This window comes from Eleginops maclovinus, chromosome 13 (genome assembly GCF_036324505.1).
Source record: "Eleginops maclovinus isolate JMC-PN-2008 ecotype Puerto Natales chromosome 13, JC_Emac_rtc_rv5, whole genome shotgun sequence".
Classification (NCBI taxonomy): Eukaryota; Metazoa; Chordata; class Actinopteri; order Perciformes; family Eleginopidae; genus Eleginops; species Eleginops maclovinus.
Window position 1 is genome coordinate 23,635,162 of NC_086361.1, and position 17,220 is coordinate 23,652,381.

Here is a 17,220-nt window from a genome sequence, read left to right on the forward strand (position 1 = left end):
AATACAGCAGGATATTATTTACATTAAGAGTGTAAGGAATGAAATATAGAAATGTGAAATGTGCAGTGTGAAGTCCAGTTAACAAAAGAGAAGCAGCGAGTTCTCTTGGTGTGTTCCCATGTACCAATCACAGAGTTTTTGTGCGTAAATAAGAAAACGTATCAGACGGTGGAAACACCCGTCAACCACAATGAAGGAGCTTCAAGAAAAGTCTCTCTGTGACCTCAGAGGTTCATTCCTAACCCTTTAAGGATATTACTGCTGAGACGGGTTTATTGCCAACGTTGGTTTCACACACAAGTGATTGTTTGTTTGTGTATAAACGGGACAACTTATCAGACTGCAAGGAAAAGCACAAAGAAAGATCCAGAGGTTGCATCCAGAAGCTGTTCCTACATTATAAAGCATTTCTGGGGTCAAAGTTCCTACGATGGAAGGAGATTCCTACGTTTGTAGATGTAGTAACAGGTTAATTGCCATCTTGGTTTTGCATTAAGGTAATGGTTTGTGTGCTAAAGGCAAACTGTAGGAAGCAGACTGCAAGGAAAAGCATGTTTACCACAAAGGAAGATCCAGAAGGCGTCTCTGTGATCTTTATTGAGGTCAATTCCTCACTTTTGAGTCTGCATTTGTGTGTATCAATGGAACAATCCTCCCGAACCGTAGCAAACAGGCTGCAAGGAGAAGCATGCATGTTATGAAATCTGCAGTTTTACTAGAGGAACTCCAGAGGAGCAGTGTGGGGGCCGCCGGTCTGCAGGACTCCTCTCTCTCTCTGCAGGACTCCTCTCTCTCTCTGCAGGACTCCTCTCTCTCTCTGCAGGACTCCTCTCTCTCTCTGCAGGCTGTAATTGAAGCAGAGGTATGTCAGGAATCCTTTGGAGGTTTCTGGCCCGGAGGGAGGTGGTGATCGGCTCACTCCGGGTCAAACTAAGTTCTCCGCTCACTCACACGCCGCCATGTGCAAATATAAGCCCTGTCGTTACAACCGTGGCGTGACCTCCGACCCTGATTCCGAAACACAATTATATTTGGTATTACGTGTTTTCTGGTTTTATAGGTTTAATTTGCATAGAGGGTTATGTTTGCATGCATTCCTGTCACAGATATGTGCAACCAGGTTTAAATCTGGTTTTATTTTGTTGATACAGGTTTTTAAAGAGGACATCTTGTCAGATGGCAGAGACAGCTTTGGGTTTACGGAGAATAAATAGGGGATGGATGTCCTGAAAGTGGGCGGGGCTTAATTTAGACAGGAAGTGACGTTAGCGCCTCATGCTATATTATTATAGAAAAAACCCTGAAGTTTGTAAGAGATTCCTGAAGTTGTATTCTAGATGTTTCACGGCTAAAAGAAGACAAGTTATTGGAGCCCAAACTTTTTTACAGCTCAGTTAAGTGAAGCCTCATCATCCTCCTCCTCCTCCTACTCCTCCTCCTCCTCCTCCTCATTATTAGGTCCCATGTCTGTGAGTGCAGGACCCTAATGAGGGCCGCTGGATAAAGTGGAATCACGTCGGAGTGTTTCTCAGAAAACACACACTGTAGTTTCTCTGCCTCCTGATGTAAAAATAGTCCGACTCGGCAGAATGGCCTCGGTTTGTCTGACATCCCGACTCAAGAGGATTAAGTGGCGGATTATGGTTTGTATTTCTGTCTCCATGGCGAGCGTATTGTTGTGTGCGCTGCCCCTTCCTTTGGGTGGATGCAGCGGAGCATGCCCTACAGCTGCAGGCTCTCAGCCAGCCAGGGGAGCCTTTTACTGCCCGCTGAATGTGCCAATTAGAGCTGCAAATGGACTGTGTGTGTGTGTGTGTGTGTGTGTGTGTGTGTGTGTGTGTGTGTGTGTGTGTGTGTGTGTGTGTGTGTGTGTGTGTGTGTGTGTGTGTGTGTGTGTGTGTGTGTGTGTGTGTGTGTGTGTGTGTGTGTGTGTGTGTGTGTGTGTGTGTGTGTGTGTGTGTGTGTGTGTGTGTGTGTGTTGTATTTAAAGCAGAGAGGATTTAATGATGTTTTTATGAGCTGCGACAAGTAGATCAGCAGGAAGATGATCAGCATCTATTTGATAAATTCACTAAACATTTGTCCTTTTCCAGAAGTGAAATATTAAAAAGGCCATGAATTCAAGTTTTCACATTTTAAAATCCTCTGTTTAGATAGTGTTATGTGATTATTCTCTGAATGACTTTGGGTTTTTAATGTTAGACGAACAAAACATGACAATTTGACAAATTCTAAGTGACATGTTTCATTAATTTGAGTTATTTGGTTTTTCTTGTAGTTTGTGAACCAAATTAAAGGTCAAAAAAGGAGGAATTTCTGTCAGTAAAGTAAATATAATATAACCATGCAGCTTTATGAAACATGCAACACTCACGTAGTTTTGAACCTCTTCTGATGTTGAAACAGTTTATATGTATTTCTGTTCTGTTAGTGTTCTTTGCTTGGCTGATAAACAATCCTTTCCTTAAAGATTGCAATATTATAAGACAGAAAAGCATCAAAACCTCACAGTTGCAGCCAGATGTTTTTAGAGGATAAAGGACATGTTTTAAATATCTGTCAGTCAACGTTTCATTAAATCAGGACACCAGCTGCACTCGGAGCAGAAACAGCATTCACGCAGTCAGTGTTTGTTGCGCTTTACGTGCAGGTTGGCTGTGTGGACGGGTCTGATTTGAATTGTTAAAACAGCGGGCATATGGGCCTCCAGAAGAACATCCATATGCAACGCTGCAGTGACAGCTTCCTCTGTGACGACCCAAAGTCAAGAAGTCCTCCAAAGTCAAAGCAGCATCTCGTTCCTGCGCCTTGTGTCCTTCTTAGACTCCTCAAAGTGTCCCAGGATGCAGGTTGGATTCCTGTCTCTGCTGTTGATTCCACGGACAAACACACATGAGTTTCATTCTGGACTACATCTCGTTATATTTGCTCTCCAGGCTTCAAAAAGAGGAACCTCAAAGGCTTTTCTTTGCAAATGAATCACACAATAGTCATCAATAGAAAGCAGCTCTTTCCAGTTATAGCTTTCCAGTCCTCAGGGATGTGTTGCTCCGTGAACACAGTAAGATCTGGTTGTTTGAAGCCATTTACAGGCACGCACTTTCTGGTTAAATGTGTGCAGGTGGAGACCAAACACAGAGCAAAACTCGGATTGACGTTCATCAGGTGGACACACACACAACTCCAAATGTATGACGATGCTGCTCTAAAAAGGATTTGTGATTAAGTAACTGGAAAATAGCTAACTTTACTGACTGCTAATATGCCTCTTTAAATCATCCGAGCATCCAAAACAAACTTTAATTTCAGGTGAGGTCATTTTTCCCGGGCTCAGTTACGCTGTCGTCAAGGTGAAGGCATTGCATAAGAACCATTTCATACCAGGGGTTCACTCTGAAGGCTTTCAGACATGCACTCTGTTCCTGTAATGCGTTGTCTTATATAAGAGATGGTGGAGACCACAAACAGAGCAGAAATTGGACTGAAATTCCTCAGGTGGACACATACACAAGTAAATAGCTAACTTTACAGACTGCTAATATGCACGAGTTTTGTTTAAATCTACTCCTAGTTTCCCGAGTATCCAAAACAAACAGTCAATCAAAAAACTAGCTCAGTTTCTCTTAGTCTGATGTTTAAATGTCTGTTTCTCTGTTTCTCTGACTCGACTATCAAGTATTATTGCATCAAATCCTAACTTATGAGTCATGTTGCATCGTCTAAGAGTGCTTATAGGTGTTGTTTTTATTGCACAGAGTCTCACGAGGAAAGTTACATCAACACAGAAAGTGTAAGACGACAGAAATCTAAAAACCTGCAGAACTGAAACAGAGACGGAGGGTGAGCAGAACCCTCTGAAGAAATTACATCTTAACATTGTTTTGCATAAGCCCTGAGAAGTCCGGAGAGAAAGGCTCTGCACGGCGCTGACAGGCCTTTAGCAGCCAAGACAAAACTCTGAGCCGTGAAACCCCCCCCACCCCCCACCCCCACCCCCAATACCCTCTCTTTTACTCGCTGGGTCCCGAGGCGTTGACACGGCAGGATTAGTTTGATGGAACTGGTTTGACAAGCGGGAGACCGTAACCTCTGTGAATAAAAACACAATTCAGACGGCTAACACTGGAGGAGAAGCGCTCCTCTCTCTGAACCCCAGAGCCTTTATTCCCCCCCAACACAGGGAGGGGGGGAGACCATGGGGAACTCACCTAGATTCACCTACAGCTGTGTTCTAACCAACCATATTACTTTGAAAGTGTTTTGATAAGTTATTTTCAATGCAAGACTGACCTGAACACCAGCAGGAGAGGACTCTTTAAAGTAGAGACACTACATACTGATATACACCTGAACACCAGCAGGAGAGGACTCTTTAAAGTAGAGACACTACATACTGATATACACCTGAACACCAGCAGGAGAGGACTCTTTAAAGTAGAGACACTACATACTGATATACACCTGAACATCAGCAGGAGAGGACTCTTTAAAGTAGAGACACTACATACTGATATACACCTGAACATCAGCAGGAGAGGACTCTTTAAAGTAGAGACACTACATACTGATATACACCTGAACATCAGCAGGAGAGGACTCTTTAAAGTAGAGACTCTACATACTGATATACACCTGAACATCAGCAGGAGAGGACTCTTTAAAGTAGAGACACTACATACTGATATACACCTGAACACCAGCAGGAGCAGGACTCTTTAAAGTAGAGACTCTACATACTGATATACACCTGAACATCAGCAGGAGAGGACTCTTTAAAGTAGAGACTCTACATACTGATATACACCTGAACATCAGCAGGAGAGGACTCTTTAAAGTAGAGACGCTACATACTGATATACACCTGAACATCAGCAGGAGAGGACTCTTTAAAGTAGAGACACTACATACTGATATACACCTGAACATCAGCAGGAGAGGACTCTTTAAAGTAGAGACTCTACATACTGATATACACCTGAACATCAGCAGGAGAGGACTCTTTAAAGTAGAGACACTACATACTGATATACACCTGAACATCAGCAGGAGAGGACTCTTTAAAGTAGAGACACTACATACTGATATACACCTGAACATCAGCAGGAGAGGACTCTTTAAAGTAGAGACGCTACATACTGATATACACCTGAACATCAGCAGGAGAGGACTCTTTAAAGTAGAGACACTACATACTGATATACACCTGAACATCAGCAGGAGAGGACTCTTTAAAGTAGAGACACTACATACTGATATACACCTGAACATCAGCAGGAGAGGACTCTTTAAAGTAGAGACACTACATACTGATATACACCTGAACATCAGCAGGAGAGGACTCTTTAAAGTAGAGACACTACATACTGATATACACCTGAACGTCAGCAGGAGAGGACTCTTTAAAGTAGAGACACTACATACTGATATACACCTGAACATCAGCAGGAGAGGACTCTTTAAAGTAGAGACACTACATACTGATATACACCTGAACGTCAGCAGGAGAGGACTCTTTAAAGTAGAGACACTACATACTGATATACACCTGAACATCAGCAGGAGAGGACTCTTTAAAGTAGAGACACTACATACTGATATACACCTGAACATCAGCAGGAGAGGACTCTTTAAAGTAGAGACTCTACATACTGATATACACCTGAACATCAGCAGGAGAGGACTCTTTAAAGTAGAGACGCTACATACTGATATACATCTGGACAGGCTGTTAAACTGAACCTGACTTTCTTTTAAAAAGTTCCCTCTGCTTCTCTGAGTCCTGGATTATGGAGCGTTGTTTATGCAGTGTCTCTCTCAGCAGGAGTTGTCAGAAGGCGTTGTGCTCATTGTTTCTGCGCTATCCTGCTGACGAACAGACAAAGACAAAAACAACTACTAAAAATACGACTTGTTTGGTGTAACGATGCATAATGCAGGAGTTTTAAATCTGGTAACATGATTGCATATGCATGTTCCTGCTGCTGGGGAGGCACTGATCTCAGGATGTGCGATCTATCAGGACTGTGGTGCGTCTGCTGGTTCAGTGTGTGGATTTAATCAGAGTGTGCTCCTCTTCCTCCTTATCTACTCAACATTGCACAACAAAGCGTCGTGCATAGGGGGTATTTCTGCAGAAGGCCATAAGAAAATACTGTTCATATAGCACACACTGTTTGCATCTACTGTACGTATTCAGTCACCATGAAAAAGTGCTTCATACGACCCCACTTCAAACATACTACTGTCCCTGTGAGTGGGAACACTCTGCCATTGCTTCTACTGATAAGAACTCACCATGGCTCTCTTAAAAGGGAGGAAAACTAGCCTACTTTCTGATAAATACTACATTTAATGCACACATGTAAGACCTGTAGTGTCTCTGTGGAAGGGGGGCAACAAAGTCTGTAACCTTTAAAGACGGCATTAATTACAGCTTCACTTCCCTGACAGAAAAACCTGTCTGACAGCAAGGTGAAGCTTTTAAATATGCATCAGTCAGCTGATAGTGATGTTTTTAAGGGTCTAAAATACCCTTGCTGCTGCGCCCCTTCATATCAATACATCACTTTACTTCCTGCAGGTAAACATGCTAACTCAAGCCTTCTGTATTTGGCCCCTGCTGCACCTGTTTACCCACCAAAGCCTGCAAGCAGTGCCCTGAAGAAGTCCCGATGAGAAGTCCTTCCAGTGGAAACACACTCCTGTTAGTGTGTGTGTGTGTGTGTGTGTGTGTGTGTGTGTGTGTGTGTGTGTGTGTGTGTGTGTGTGTGTGTGTGTGTGTGTGTGTGTGTGTGTGTGTGTGTGTGTGTGTGTGTGTGTGTGTGTGTGTGTGTGTGTGTGTGTGTGTGTGTGTGTGTGTGTGTGTGTGTGTGTGTGTGTGTGTGTGTGTGTGTGTAAATGAGAGAGCTTTAAGGATGGCTTCTGATCGCTCCGGGGGCCCCGCCGGGTCCCGGGGCCGAAAGACGAGCGCTGAATGGGGGCCTCGGTGATCTGAAACCTCCTGCGTTGTGTTTCTGTTCTCCGGTTCTCTGCAGATATTCAGAGCGCTCTGCTCAGGCTCTCCCTCTCTCTGTCGCTTCCTCCTTTCAGTGGTCTGTATCTGCGGCTCCATCTGTCCGGATGCTCAGATAAGCAGTGATTGGGTTTCTGGTGGGGGGGGGGGCGCTGAGGGTCTGAGAGAAGTGTCTCTTGTTTTCTGTGTTGTAGTGTTTGTGCCTTATCTGTCCAGGTTTCACATTAGCGACGGAAACAATGCGGCTCTTTGTGCAGAGCGGGTCTTTTCTCCTGCTGTTGTTCTGGTTCTGCTGGTGATACGGGGCGGCAGGGTCCCAGGAAGTACTCAGAGCCTTGACTGCAGAAAACAGTGGTGTTACCATGCTGTAGAACTACTCCGTTACAGATAAAAGTCCTGAGTTTAATGTGTTATGTAAGAATACGTAAGTCAGTACTCAATGCTCAAACAATTCTAAAGTAAATACATTTAATAAAAAATACACGGAGGCAAAAATCTATTCAAAACTGAAAGAATAAATGTGTTAAATCTAATGCAATGAGTACTCCCTGCAAAAACTAATGAAATCAAAGACTTCAAATAAGAAAGATGCACGGAGTAAAAGCACTTCTTTCCTGACAAAAAACTAAATCAAAAGTAAAGTTCTTAATGTACAAATCTATGGGAACATTAAAAAGTTAATGCATTTAGAATCAAATTAAAAGTCACAAGTAAAATAACTATGTTTTAAAAGCACAGAATAAAAGTACTTCATTTGATCAATGAATTGTTTTTACAATCACCTTAAAGTGTATAGATCCCCAAAATATTCTCTCTAATCTTACTTTTTGTTTTTATCTACTTCAACTCTTTTTTAATCCAGTGTGGGATAGACACCCTGGAGGGAACACAGGGATTTTAGTCTTTGCAGACCATTTACATGCACAGAAACCGATAGAACTTCAGGAGAGGAGAATAAGGGCCTCTTTAAAGCTACATCTGGTACTAAGTGCAGTGGCCTTCATTATTCTTTCCTGCTCTGTTCAACATGTCCCTGCAGAGAAACCCGTCATGTACTGAGAGTCCATGGAGTTAGCATGTTCTGTTTGAGAGCTTCTCATGTTTAACGTGTTGTGAGTGAAGTACGGTTCAGCTCAGTGTCCCTGGGTCGGATCTGAGTGTCCGCCCAGCACAGTCTCACAAGAGGTGGACATCCTCTCATCTCTTGAAGGACAAGAAGCCTCTTTTATAAACCTTATTTCATACATTGCACAACATGGATATTTAGTTTATAGTCCTTTAGCCTAAGTATGTATGGAGGATTGTACTATAACATACAATAATTACGGAGAAAAGCGATATTCTTCGTCTCCACCTTTCCTTCCTGTGAATGACTTCCTCATGTAGGAGATTCAGGCCTTTTATTAATAAAAAAAAGTCAGTTTACCAAATTAAAATAATGCAGGAGTTTAAAAAGGAAACTGTTGCCTCATTTATTATTTTAGCAAAGTTACAGTTTTTAGAGTTTAGTAAATGAGCCACCAGTAAAAAGGGTCAGCTGTCATTTAACTAAAGTGGTCTGTTAAATAATTACACGTTTTTATTCCATGAATAAAGTTTCTTTGGCATCAAAATACTTTTGAGAGATTTTATACAACTTGTTTAAATACCTAAAATAAGGTTTACATATTTCCAACCTGCTTTACTCATTGTCCTTCTTTTTAGGCAATTAATACCTTTTTAAAAAGCATTCAAAAACAACAAATGACATGAAAATGATTGACGATATTTATTATTAATAATAGTGTTTCCACGATACAATTAATAATTCAATAAATGTAAAAAGAAAACAGTAAAAAAGTAACTGATTAATAAATAAGTAAATATATTATTCATATTTTTAATAATGTAAACAGTTCATATCGATTGTGCATTAAAAGGTCAAATAAAATAATACTTAGATAAATAAATAATACACAAACGTGAGGATGTGCAATAAGATATACTTTATAAATGAAGTGTATCTTATTGCACATCCTCACGTTAAAATAAACAAATATTAATAAAAAGTCCAATTGAATAAAATGTATATATTTGAAATATGTCCAATAGACGTCTTTCGCCCCGGCTCGGTCCCCTTCCTGAACCCTCCAGTGAACTGCAGGTGTAAGCAATATCCTGGACTGGTTGAACTGGATAAATATCACCCTGCTCCCTCACCCTTTTACTCCCCTCTCCACCTCTGCTCCTCATTTTTCTGGAACCCCCCAGGGTCTCCAGTGTCCTCTCCACTTTCCACGGCAGTGATAAGATGTCGACACGATTAAGAGCGAAAGCTAATCCGCCGCCCCCCCCCCCCCCCCCCCTACCTCTCCGCTGTGCTGAATGCTCAGCAACACAAAGAGAGGGGGGGGGGGAGGAGGAGGCCAGGTGGACAAGGGGTTGGATTGTATCTAAATAATTAATGGGCGGCACTTTCGTTTTTTAATCTGTAAATGAGAAGGCCTGAGATGGCGGGGCGGCCCGCTCTGACACCCGATCCCCGGCCCATTAAGATAACAACATGTTGGATAATGATCCAAGGTGCAGTTTATCAGGCGGGGGGGGAAGTGGCCTCGGATCCCAGGTGGCTCCGACATCACATCCCAACATGATGCCTTATCTGCAGAGAGAGTTCAGGTATGAGGAGCGAGAGGAGTTACAGAACGATAGGGTATACAGGAACTACAGCACGGTCACATGATCCACCACCGCTAAGCTAAAGGAGGCTAATGTTGGGCTATAAAGGAACTACAGCACGGTCACATGACTTCAGGTCTATAATATAAGAGTGAAATCACGACGTCCTTTCAGGAGCTTTAACGTCAAACTGTAAGGATCACCTTGAAGACGTGCCGGACACTGAGTGGAAGATGAGTTTAGCATCCTTGTGTTTGAGAGATTCATTCAGCGGACACCTCTGATCCTGTCATTTACCCCCCCCCTTTACAACACTCAGCTCAAGGGTGTCCTTTGGTTGCACATTTATACGCTTCGAATGAGTAAACGTGCAGGACAGGAGCTGACAAATATCAGAGTCTGCAGGTCAGCGCTGAGGAGGAGGAGGAGCAGGAGGAGGAGGAAGAGGAAATACAGATGTGGTAAATTGCAGATGTGATGAAAGAGGCATCTCATGCACGGTGTTTCTCTGGAGGTTTGTAGAGTTTAAGTGCAGAGCTGTTTGAGGAACTACTGGAGACACACACGGGATTCATGCCCCAAACCAACATCTTAAATCCATTACCTAAACACTCAGGATATTAGGATATAAAACAACCTGTGATTTGAAGTCAAAGAGACAGTGAAGAGGATGACGGAAGAACTGAGAGGATCTTGCAGATTATTCAACCAATGCCTTCTCCTGCACGCTCTAGTCTTGGCTGAAAAATTAAACGAGTGGTCAAGCGCACCCTAACCAAGAAAACATCCTTACAGTGAACACATTTCATATCCAACGCGAGGAATATCATCCTTTATTTATGATTTTATCATAACCTTTGTTGGCTTAAGAAACGCCCAGAAATGAGTCCATGGTTCTTAATTGAGACCATAAAACCCTTTTGGAGGACAGTTTAGGAAAGACAAGTTTATTTTTTTAGCACCTTCAGTTCAAAGTGCTTTACAGAAATGAAACACATTAAGATTCAAAAGCAAGGAGAATCAAATAAACATAATATAGAATAACACAGGAATGAAAGTTGCAGTGCATTGTGAGATATGAACAGTTCAATTAAAAGCAGCGGCAAAAAGAAAAGTCTCCAGCCTGGATTTAAAAGGACCTGCAGGATTCTGGGAGTTAGTTCCAGGTATTTGGAGCATGATAACGGATCCTTGTTGAGTCCTGACTCTGGGGACAGACAGCAGACGCGTCCCAGAGACCTGAGAGTTCCATTGAATGCTTCATAAACCAGCAGCAGGGTGGAGTCTGTGAAAGGGAGTGAGTAGACAGACCTCAGAACTGGACTGATGATGCTAGTATGTGTGCAGCCACATCGGTAACATCTGCAATAGATCATCTATTGGAAGATCAGAGGGGCTTTGTAGTCGGAAGTCCAACTTTTAGGCTTTTTAAATTGGTAGTTTTACTCCCATTTGAAAGAGTTTGGTGATCGTTGTTGATTGGCTCATGCATGGTTTGGAGAGCTGGAGTTAAGTGCCTGCAATTACATGCAATGGAAGTTATTACAAAGACGCTCTCAGAAAAAGTGACGACACTTTAAAAAGCTGATACTGGCCACCTTCAAAACTGTTTTTATTGGACCTCATTTCTGAGCATTCTTCCATACTTACTGCTTTAAGAACTATCCTAATAAGTACGTCCCTGTTATCCAGAGCTACAGGGACCTCTGCTGAGTGTAGAGTCGGAGTGGTGAAATCAGTTTTACAGACGGCCTGCAGACCTGGTTCCAGCTGGATCTGATTAAACATCACCTGGGAAAGGGAAGCTGCAGCACGAGTCCTGAAACATGTCTTTTGTGAGAGTGAAGTCTCTAACTTTCTCAGCCTGAAATATTTAATGTTCAGTATCAGTGATGTGCGAGAGGGGGGGGTGAACTGCGGCTCTGCAGGCCTTGAACCGTCAACAAACCTGCTGCAAAGAGCTGAAGCTCACAAAATGCAAATGTGTCGACACACACACACACACACACACACACACACACACACACACACACACACACACACACACACACACACACACACACACACACGCACGCAGATTTCCAAGGCTCAGTGACCTGCATGCTCTCAGCTTTGGACGACATAAGTACCGGAGCAGCCTTGGGTTCTGCACCGAACCTGAACACACTCATATGGATCCCCCCCATGGTCATCCATTATTAGACCCTCAGGTGTATCTCTGCACACACACCAGGATAAAGGCCTCTATTAGGAGAGTGAGTAACTTGTGAGTAACCTCGGCACTGAAGCTGACACCTCATTGGCTGTTACTATCCGTGCTGTGGGGGGGGGGGGGGGGGGTTGACGGATCCTCGAGGCCGAGGCGAGATGGGCTACAGAGTCAGCCGTTTCAGTCCTGTGATCTAATCTGTTACCCATCATGCATCCTGCTTCTCTAATGAAAAGGCAAGGTCCCATTTGTCACAGGCGCGATGGTAAATGGAGTTTTAACCCCCCCTCCCCCACCGCCCCCCAGTACTGAACGAGGCTCCTCCGGCACAAACGCCTGCAAACATGTGCACAAGGGCCTGCATGATGGACGATCATTGCAGGAGACCCCCGAGCTCCGGAGGATTAATATCAGGAGGAGTCTGTGACGCTCCTCTGCTCTCCGGCACCCAGAAACTGGAATCAGACCCAGATGCTGTCAGCTGACGGATGCGTCACGTCCTTCTACAGAACCACAAAGTCACAAATCAAATGGAGAGTTGAATCCTGCATGTGAATGATCAGCTGTTTCACTGCCAGCTCACCTGTAGTGTGAGGAATCAGCAACCCACAAAAGACGGCATTTCGACACAAAATCTTTTTGTTATATCAGGTAAAAAAACACAATAGCCTTTCAGTGTTTGATTAAATAACCAATCTATAAACACAAATGCGAAATTCAACCTTCTTTATTGACAAAGTGTTTGTATATAACGTATCTTTGCCATTGCTGCAGACGGCTTGGAGTTTTTAAAACCAATATTTTGAAAACATAACGTCCTCTGTGGCGGTAAAGAATAGAACATGAAATGGATTTGAGTGTGATTATCAGGCGTGCATATCACCTCACAAATATCCAATTCCACTCTTGCTTAATTGGACTTAATTAGACACATGTCTTTTGGGCTCATAACTTTCTGATATCATTTTGTGCTTCTCAGCTTTTTTAATACACAACAAGAGGCACTCTCCTTGTGTTGTTATACTAATTGTAATTGTATGCTACTCTGCAAACTAAAATATACAAATTGACTGATGTGCTTTGTCAATTGGAACCATCAAAGAAATCCCAGCATGCCTCAGGCTCCAATGTTTGTGTAAAGTCTATTTTTTTAATTACACATATCTCCTTTAGCCACTGAATGAGCCTAATCAAGACCCCCTGTTCTGCTGAGTGCCTTCCTTTGGTCTTCATCTGAAGCTCAATGTCACCTCCAGACGTGCCGCTCAAAACCCTCCCATATTTTTCCATAAAGCTTCAATCCGCTCTCCGTTTGATACCCCAAGGTTCTGTGTTTCCGAGCATGAATCCAGCATTTGAAGCCCCCCAGCAGGGACTCTCTCTTCTCTCCTTAATGGCAAAGACAAAAACATCCGGCACATTGTTCCACAGGCTCGTGACATGAGGACATCCGGCGGCGGGAGGGTGTTTTACAGAAACAGGAGGCTGCAGATTAGAAGGGAAATTAGGTCTCCTTTTCATGAATAACCCCCCCTCGCTTCTCTGTCTGTTTCCTCAGGGTTTTTTCCGGCGAAGCATCCAGAAGAACATGCTGTACACGTGTCACCGGGACAAGAACTGCATCATCAACAAGGTGACGAGGAACCGCTGTCAGTACTGCCGCCTGCAGAAGTGCTTCGGAGTGGGGATGTCCAAAGAGTGTGAGTTACACACCCTGTGATCTGTTGTTGTTTACCTTTTGTCACACCATATCTACACACAACTCCTACAATTATGAACCGCAAAATATCCCACTCAATGACCTCTATCTTGGCTACATAATGGGAGTTACGCAACCAGCAGTGATTGCGATAGAGCGGTGCAGGGAGGACGTATTTCTGTAGGCCGACCCGGAAGTAAGCTGCACGGGTTCCCTCGACAAAAAATCAATGTGATTTCTCCAGAGGCTTTTGGAATAGTGTAAAAAATAAGATCTGTGGAAAACGAACGTGCTTGATAAAGGTTCTGTTCAGCCGGATCATCTCCACATGTTTACCTACTTTTAGAATTTTAGAATCTTAAATCTAATCTCCAGAAGCAAAACGTTATGCTATAAACGAGCTACAGAGGAGTACAGCAGGGTCGCACGACTTCAACGCCACGCCAACTTGAGATCCTTTCAACTGCTGGCCTGTTTTAACAAGGCTTTTCCTTTCAGCCACACTGAGTTTAACTACAGGTCGCGGCTGTTCCAATCACCAGTCTGATATCAATTACAGAGACGAGCTAAGAAACTGAGAGGGAGTGTTTACGTGTTCGGCGTAATGACGTACAGCGTCCTCGACAGCTTCTGTAGTCCTATTCAGCCGCTTGTTAACAACCCTCGTTTCTCAGACACGTAAACTCTCCAGTGTGTAACGTACACTACACTGGAGTTGTGAAGGAGCCACAGTACATTTTAACCAGATTAAACACCAATGAGATTTGGGTTGATTAGGCAATGATTTGGTACCGCCAAAGATAATGTGTTTAGCTCGCTAGCTATCCTACAGTGGGGATTATCCCTTCACGCGCACAGCCGCCACGTGCCATTTGTACTAGGAATCCAAAGGGATATCACGGCAAAACTGGTCTCTAATCTCCTAATCAGTGAAGTAGTTTGCTTATTATATGTTGGAATACATGTCCTACGGGTTAGTAAACAGTACGTGTGAGAAGTTACTCATTAATGTGAGTGGAAGCGCTGTGTCTGTCGGGTAAGATCTGATCTGTTGTCAATCATCTGGAGCTGTTACAGACCAGTGTTTCACACGGTTGCATCATTCAGAACGTCTTGTCCAACACCCAGCCGTGTGATGCTAACACAAAACAGGATGCAGACCCTCTGTGTGGAGAGGAATCCAGAGACTCGCTCACCCCCCCCCCCCCCCCCCCCCCCCCCAGTTTGCATTTCACAGGTTGTTGGCATCCTTTGATTGCATCAGCATTTATAGCTCAGGTCCACTTCATGCTGCATTAGCCTCAGGGCGGGGGGGGGTGACTATACCTCTATCTTACTCTGTTTCCACCTCAGCAGAGGAGTGGTGGAAAAGATGATGATGTCTTCATATCCTCAGGCTAACTCCCCCCCACAGGGACACTGATGGGAGAGGGGATGATTCCCCTTACCTATATTCCTGGGTGGAGCTGATTTGATGGTGTCTTCCTGATCTGAACAGAAGGACTGGATGTTGCTTTCTCTGCGGGGGCTTCAGGGTGTGCAGGAATGAGTCTGAAGTAATAAGTTGCATTTTGGCTTTTCTGGTTTGCATGTTTTAAAGTCCTTTAAACAGAGTTTGGGTTGTTGGAGAGATCCATTTGATTCTTCAAACTGGGCATCGAAATGCCGAGCATATTCAAATCCAACTTCATACACGCCCAGCCATCACTTCGTTAATACCTGTCCCCATTAGAGATGTCCAATCAGATTCCTGAATGTGTGCCAGAGGTGTAGGTCTTAGCTAGCCATGTAGGCAATTGACGTATCCTGACCCAACGTCTCCTATAATGTCTCCAGAAAAGTCGTTTTTCATGCTTTTTTGATGTTCGCTGCCCGGCCAAAAAACAGGTCCCCAGCCTGGGGGGACAGGGCTATGATCTGGGGTTGCTGCAGTTGGTCTGGTCTAGGTTCAGCAATGTGCCCAAAGAATGGGTCAGCTGACTCCCTGAATATCCTGAAGGACCAGGTTATTCCATCCAGTGGATTTCTTCTCCCCTGATGGAGCGGGCATGTTCCAAGAGGACAATGCCAGGATCCATCGGGCTCAGACTGTGAGAGAGTGGTTCAGGGAGCATGAGACATCATCTCACACATGGATTGGCCCCCACAGAGTCCAGGCCTGAACCCGATGGAGAATCTTTGGGATGTGTTGGAGAAGACTTTGCACAGTGGTCTGAATCTCCCGTCGTCAATACAAGACGAAAAATAAATGTTGAGACGTTGCAGAAGCTCGTGGAAACGATGCCACAGAGAATGCGTGCCGTGATCAAAGCTGAAGGCGGTCCAACGGATATTAGAGTATGGGACCTTTTTTTGTGGCCAGGCAGTGAATATCCGGGAACAGGAGAGAGACATCTGACCCTTACTGTGCAAAATCTGTTGACCCTAAAATGACTTGGTTCTGTTAAGGAAAACGTTGTATTTTGAGTTCTGGAAATGATTGGAGTATCTGCGCGTTGATCGGATCTAAAATGCAATATATTCTGCTGGATCTAATGACTCAACTCTCTGCTGCTTCTTCATGTCTTTAAGTTCAATATCTTGGTTATGTGATGTGAGATGGATGAATCCAAGCTGCAGCTGCGAGAGTCTACTGTTACCTTCATATCCTTTGTGAAATTTGTGTCTACTTGGACTTCTCAACAGATAGTCCTACAGGAGTAAACATTCCCATCTCATTCTGCTAGTAGGTTTAGAAACACTATTCTTAGTTTACACTGGTGGAGGAGGTGGTTACATCATAATGAAAGTGGTGTTCGGAGCTCGGTCTGAGGATGGAGGGAACATCTGCTTCCACTGGACTCGTGCTATCATGTGATGCAGAGATTACTAGCTGCTTCACAAAGAGAGCATTGTTTTACTGTGTGTGTGTGTGTGTGTGTGTGTGTGTGTGTGTGTGTGTGTGTGTGTGTGTGTGTGTGTGTGTGTGTGTGTGTGTGTGTGTGTGTGTGTGTGTGTGTGTGTGTGTGTGTGTGTGTGTGTGTGTGTGTGTGTGTGTGTGTGTGTGTGTGTGTGTGTGTGTGTGTGTGTGTGTCAGCAGGTATCTGATTACACAAATTGTGTGTCCGTATTTTTTTTAGTGGTGAGCGATCATGACTCTGGTAAAGTCATGAGTACTGATGTGATCAGCACTTCCTGTCCCCTCATCTGGAAGTCAATGGTTTTCTGAACGTGTTTTTGATTGTTAGCCTGAAATAAGGAGTTTGCTAAAAAAGTGTCTAAATGCCCAACATTAGCCTCCTTTAGCTTAGCGGTGGTGACGTGAAGTCATGTGACCGTGCTGTAGTTCCTCTATAGCCCAACATTAGCCTCCTTTAGCTTAGCGGTGGAGACGTGAAGTCATGTGACCGTGCTGTAGTTCCTCTATAGCCCAACATTAGCCTCCTTTAGCTTAGCGGTGGTGACGTGAAGTCATGTGACCGTGCTGTAGTTCCTTTATAGCCCAACATTAGCCTCCTTTAGCTTAGCGGTGGAGACGTGAAGTCATGTGACCGTGCTGTAGTTCCTCTATAGCCCAACATTAGCCTCCTTTAGCTTAGCGGTGGTGACGTGAAGTCATGTGACCGTGCTGTAGTTCCTTTATAGCCCAACATTAGCCTCCTT

The 17,220-nt window shown here is 43.9% G+C and overlaps 1 protein-coding gene across 1 annotated transcript in view; it reads left to right on the plus strand.

The window, feature by feature from the left end:
* LOC134875046 (retinoic acid receptor beta-like) overlaps nt 1-17,220 on the plus strand; it is a 55,752-nt gene that overhangs the window by 13,288 nt on the left and 25,244 nt on the right. The window contains exon 3 of the mRNA XM_063899446.1: nt 13,438-13,579. Coding sequence (XP_063755516.1) covers nt 13,438-13,579 — 142 coding nt within the window. The remainder of the gene's footprint in view (nt 1-13,437; nt 13,580-17,220) is intronic.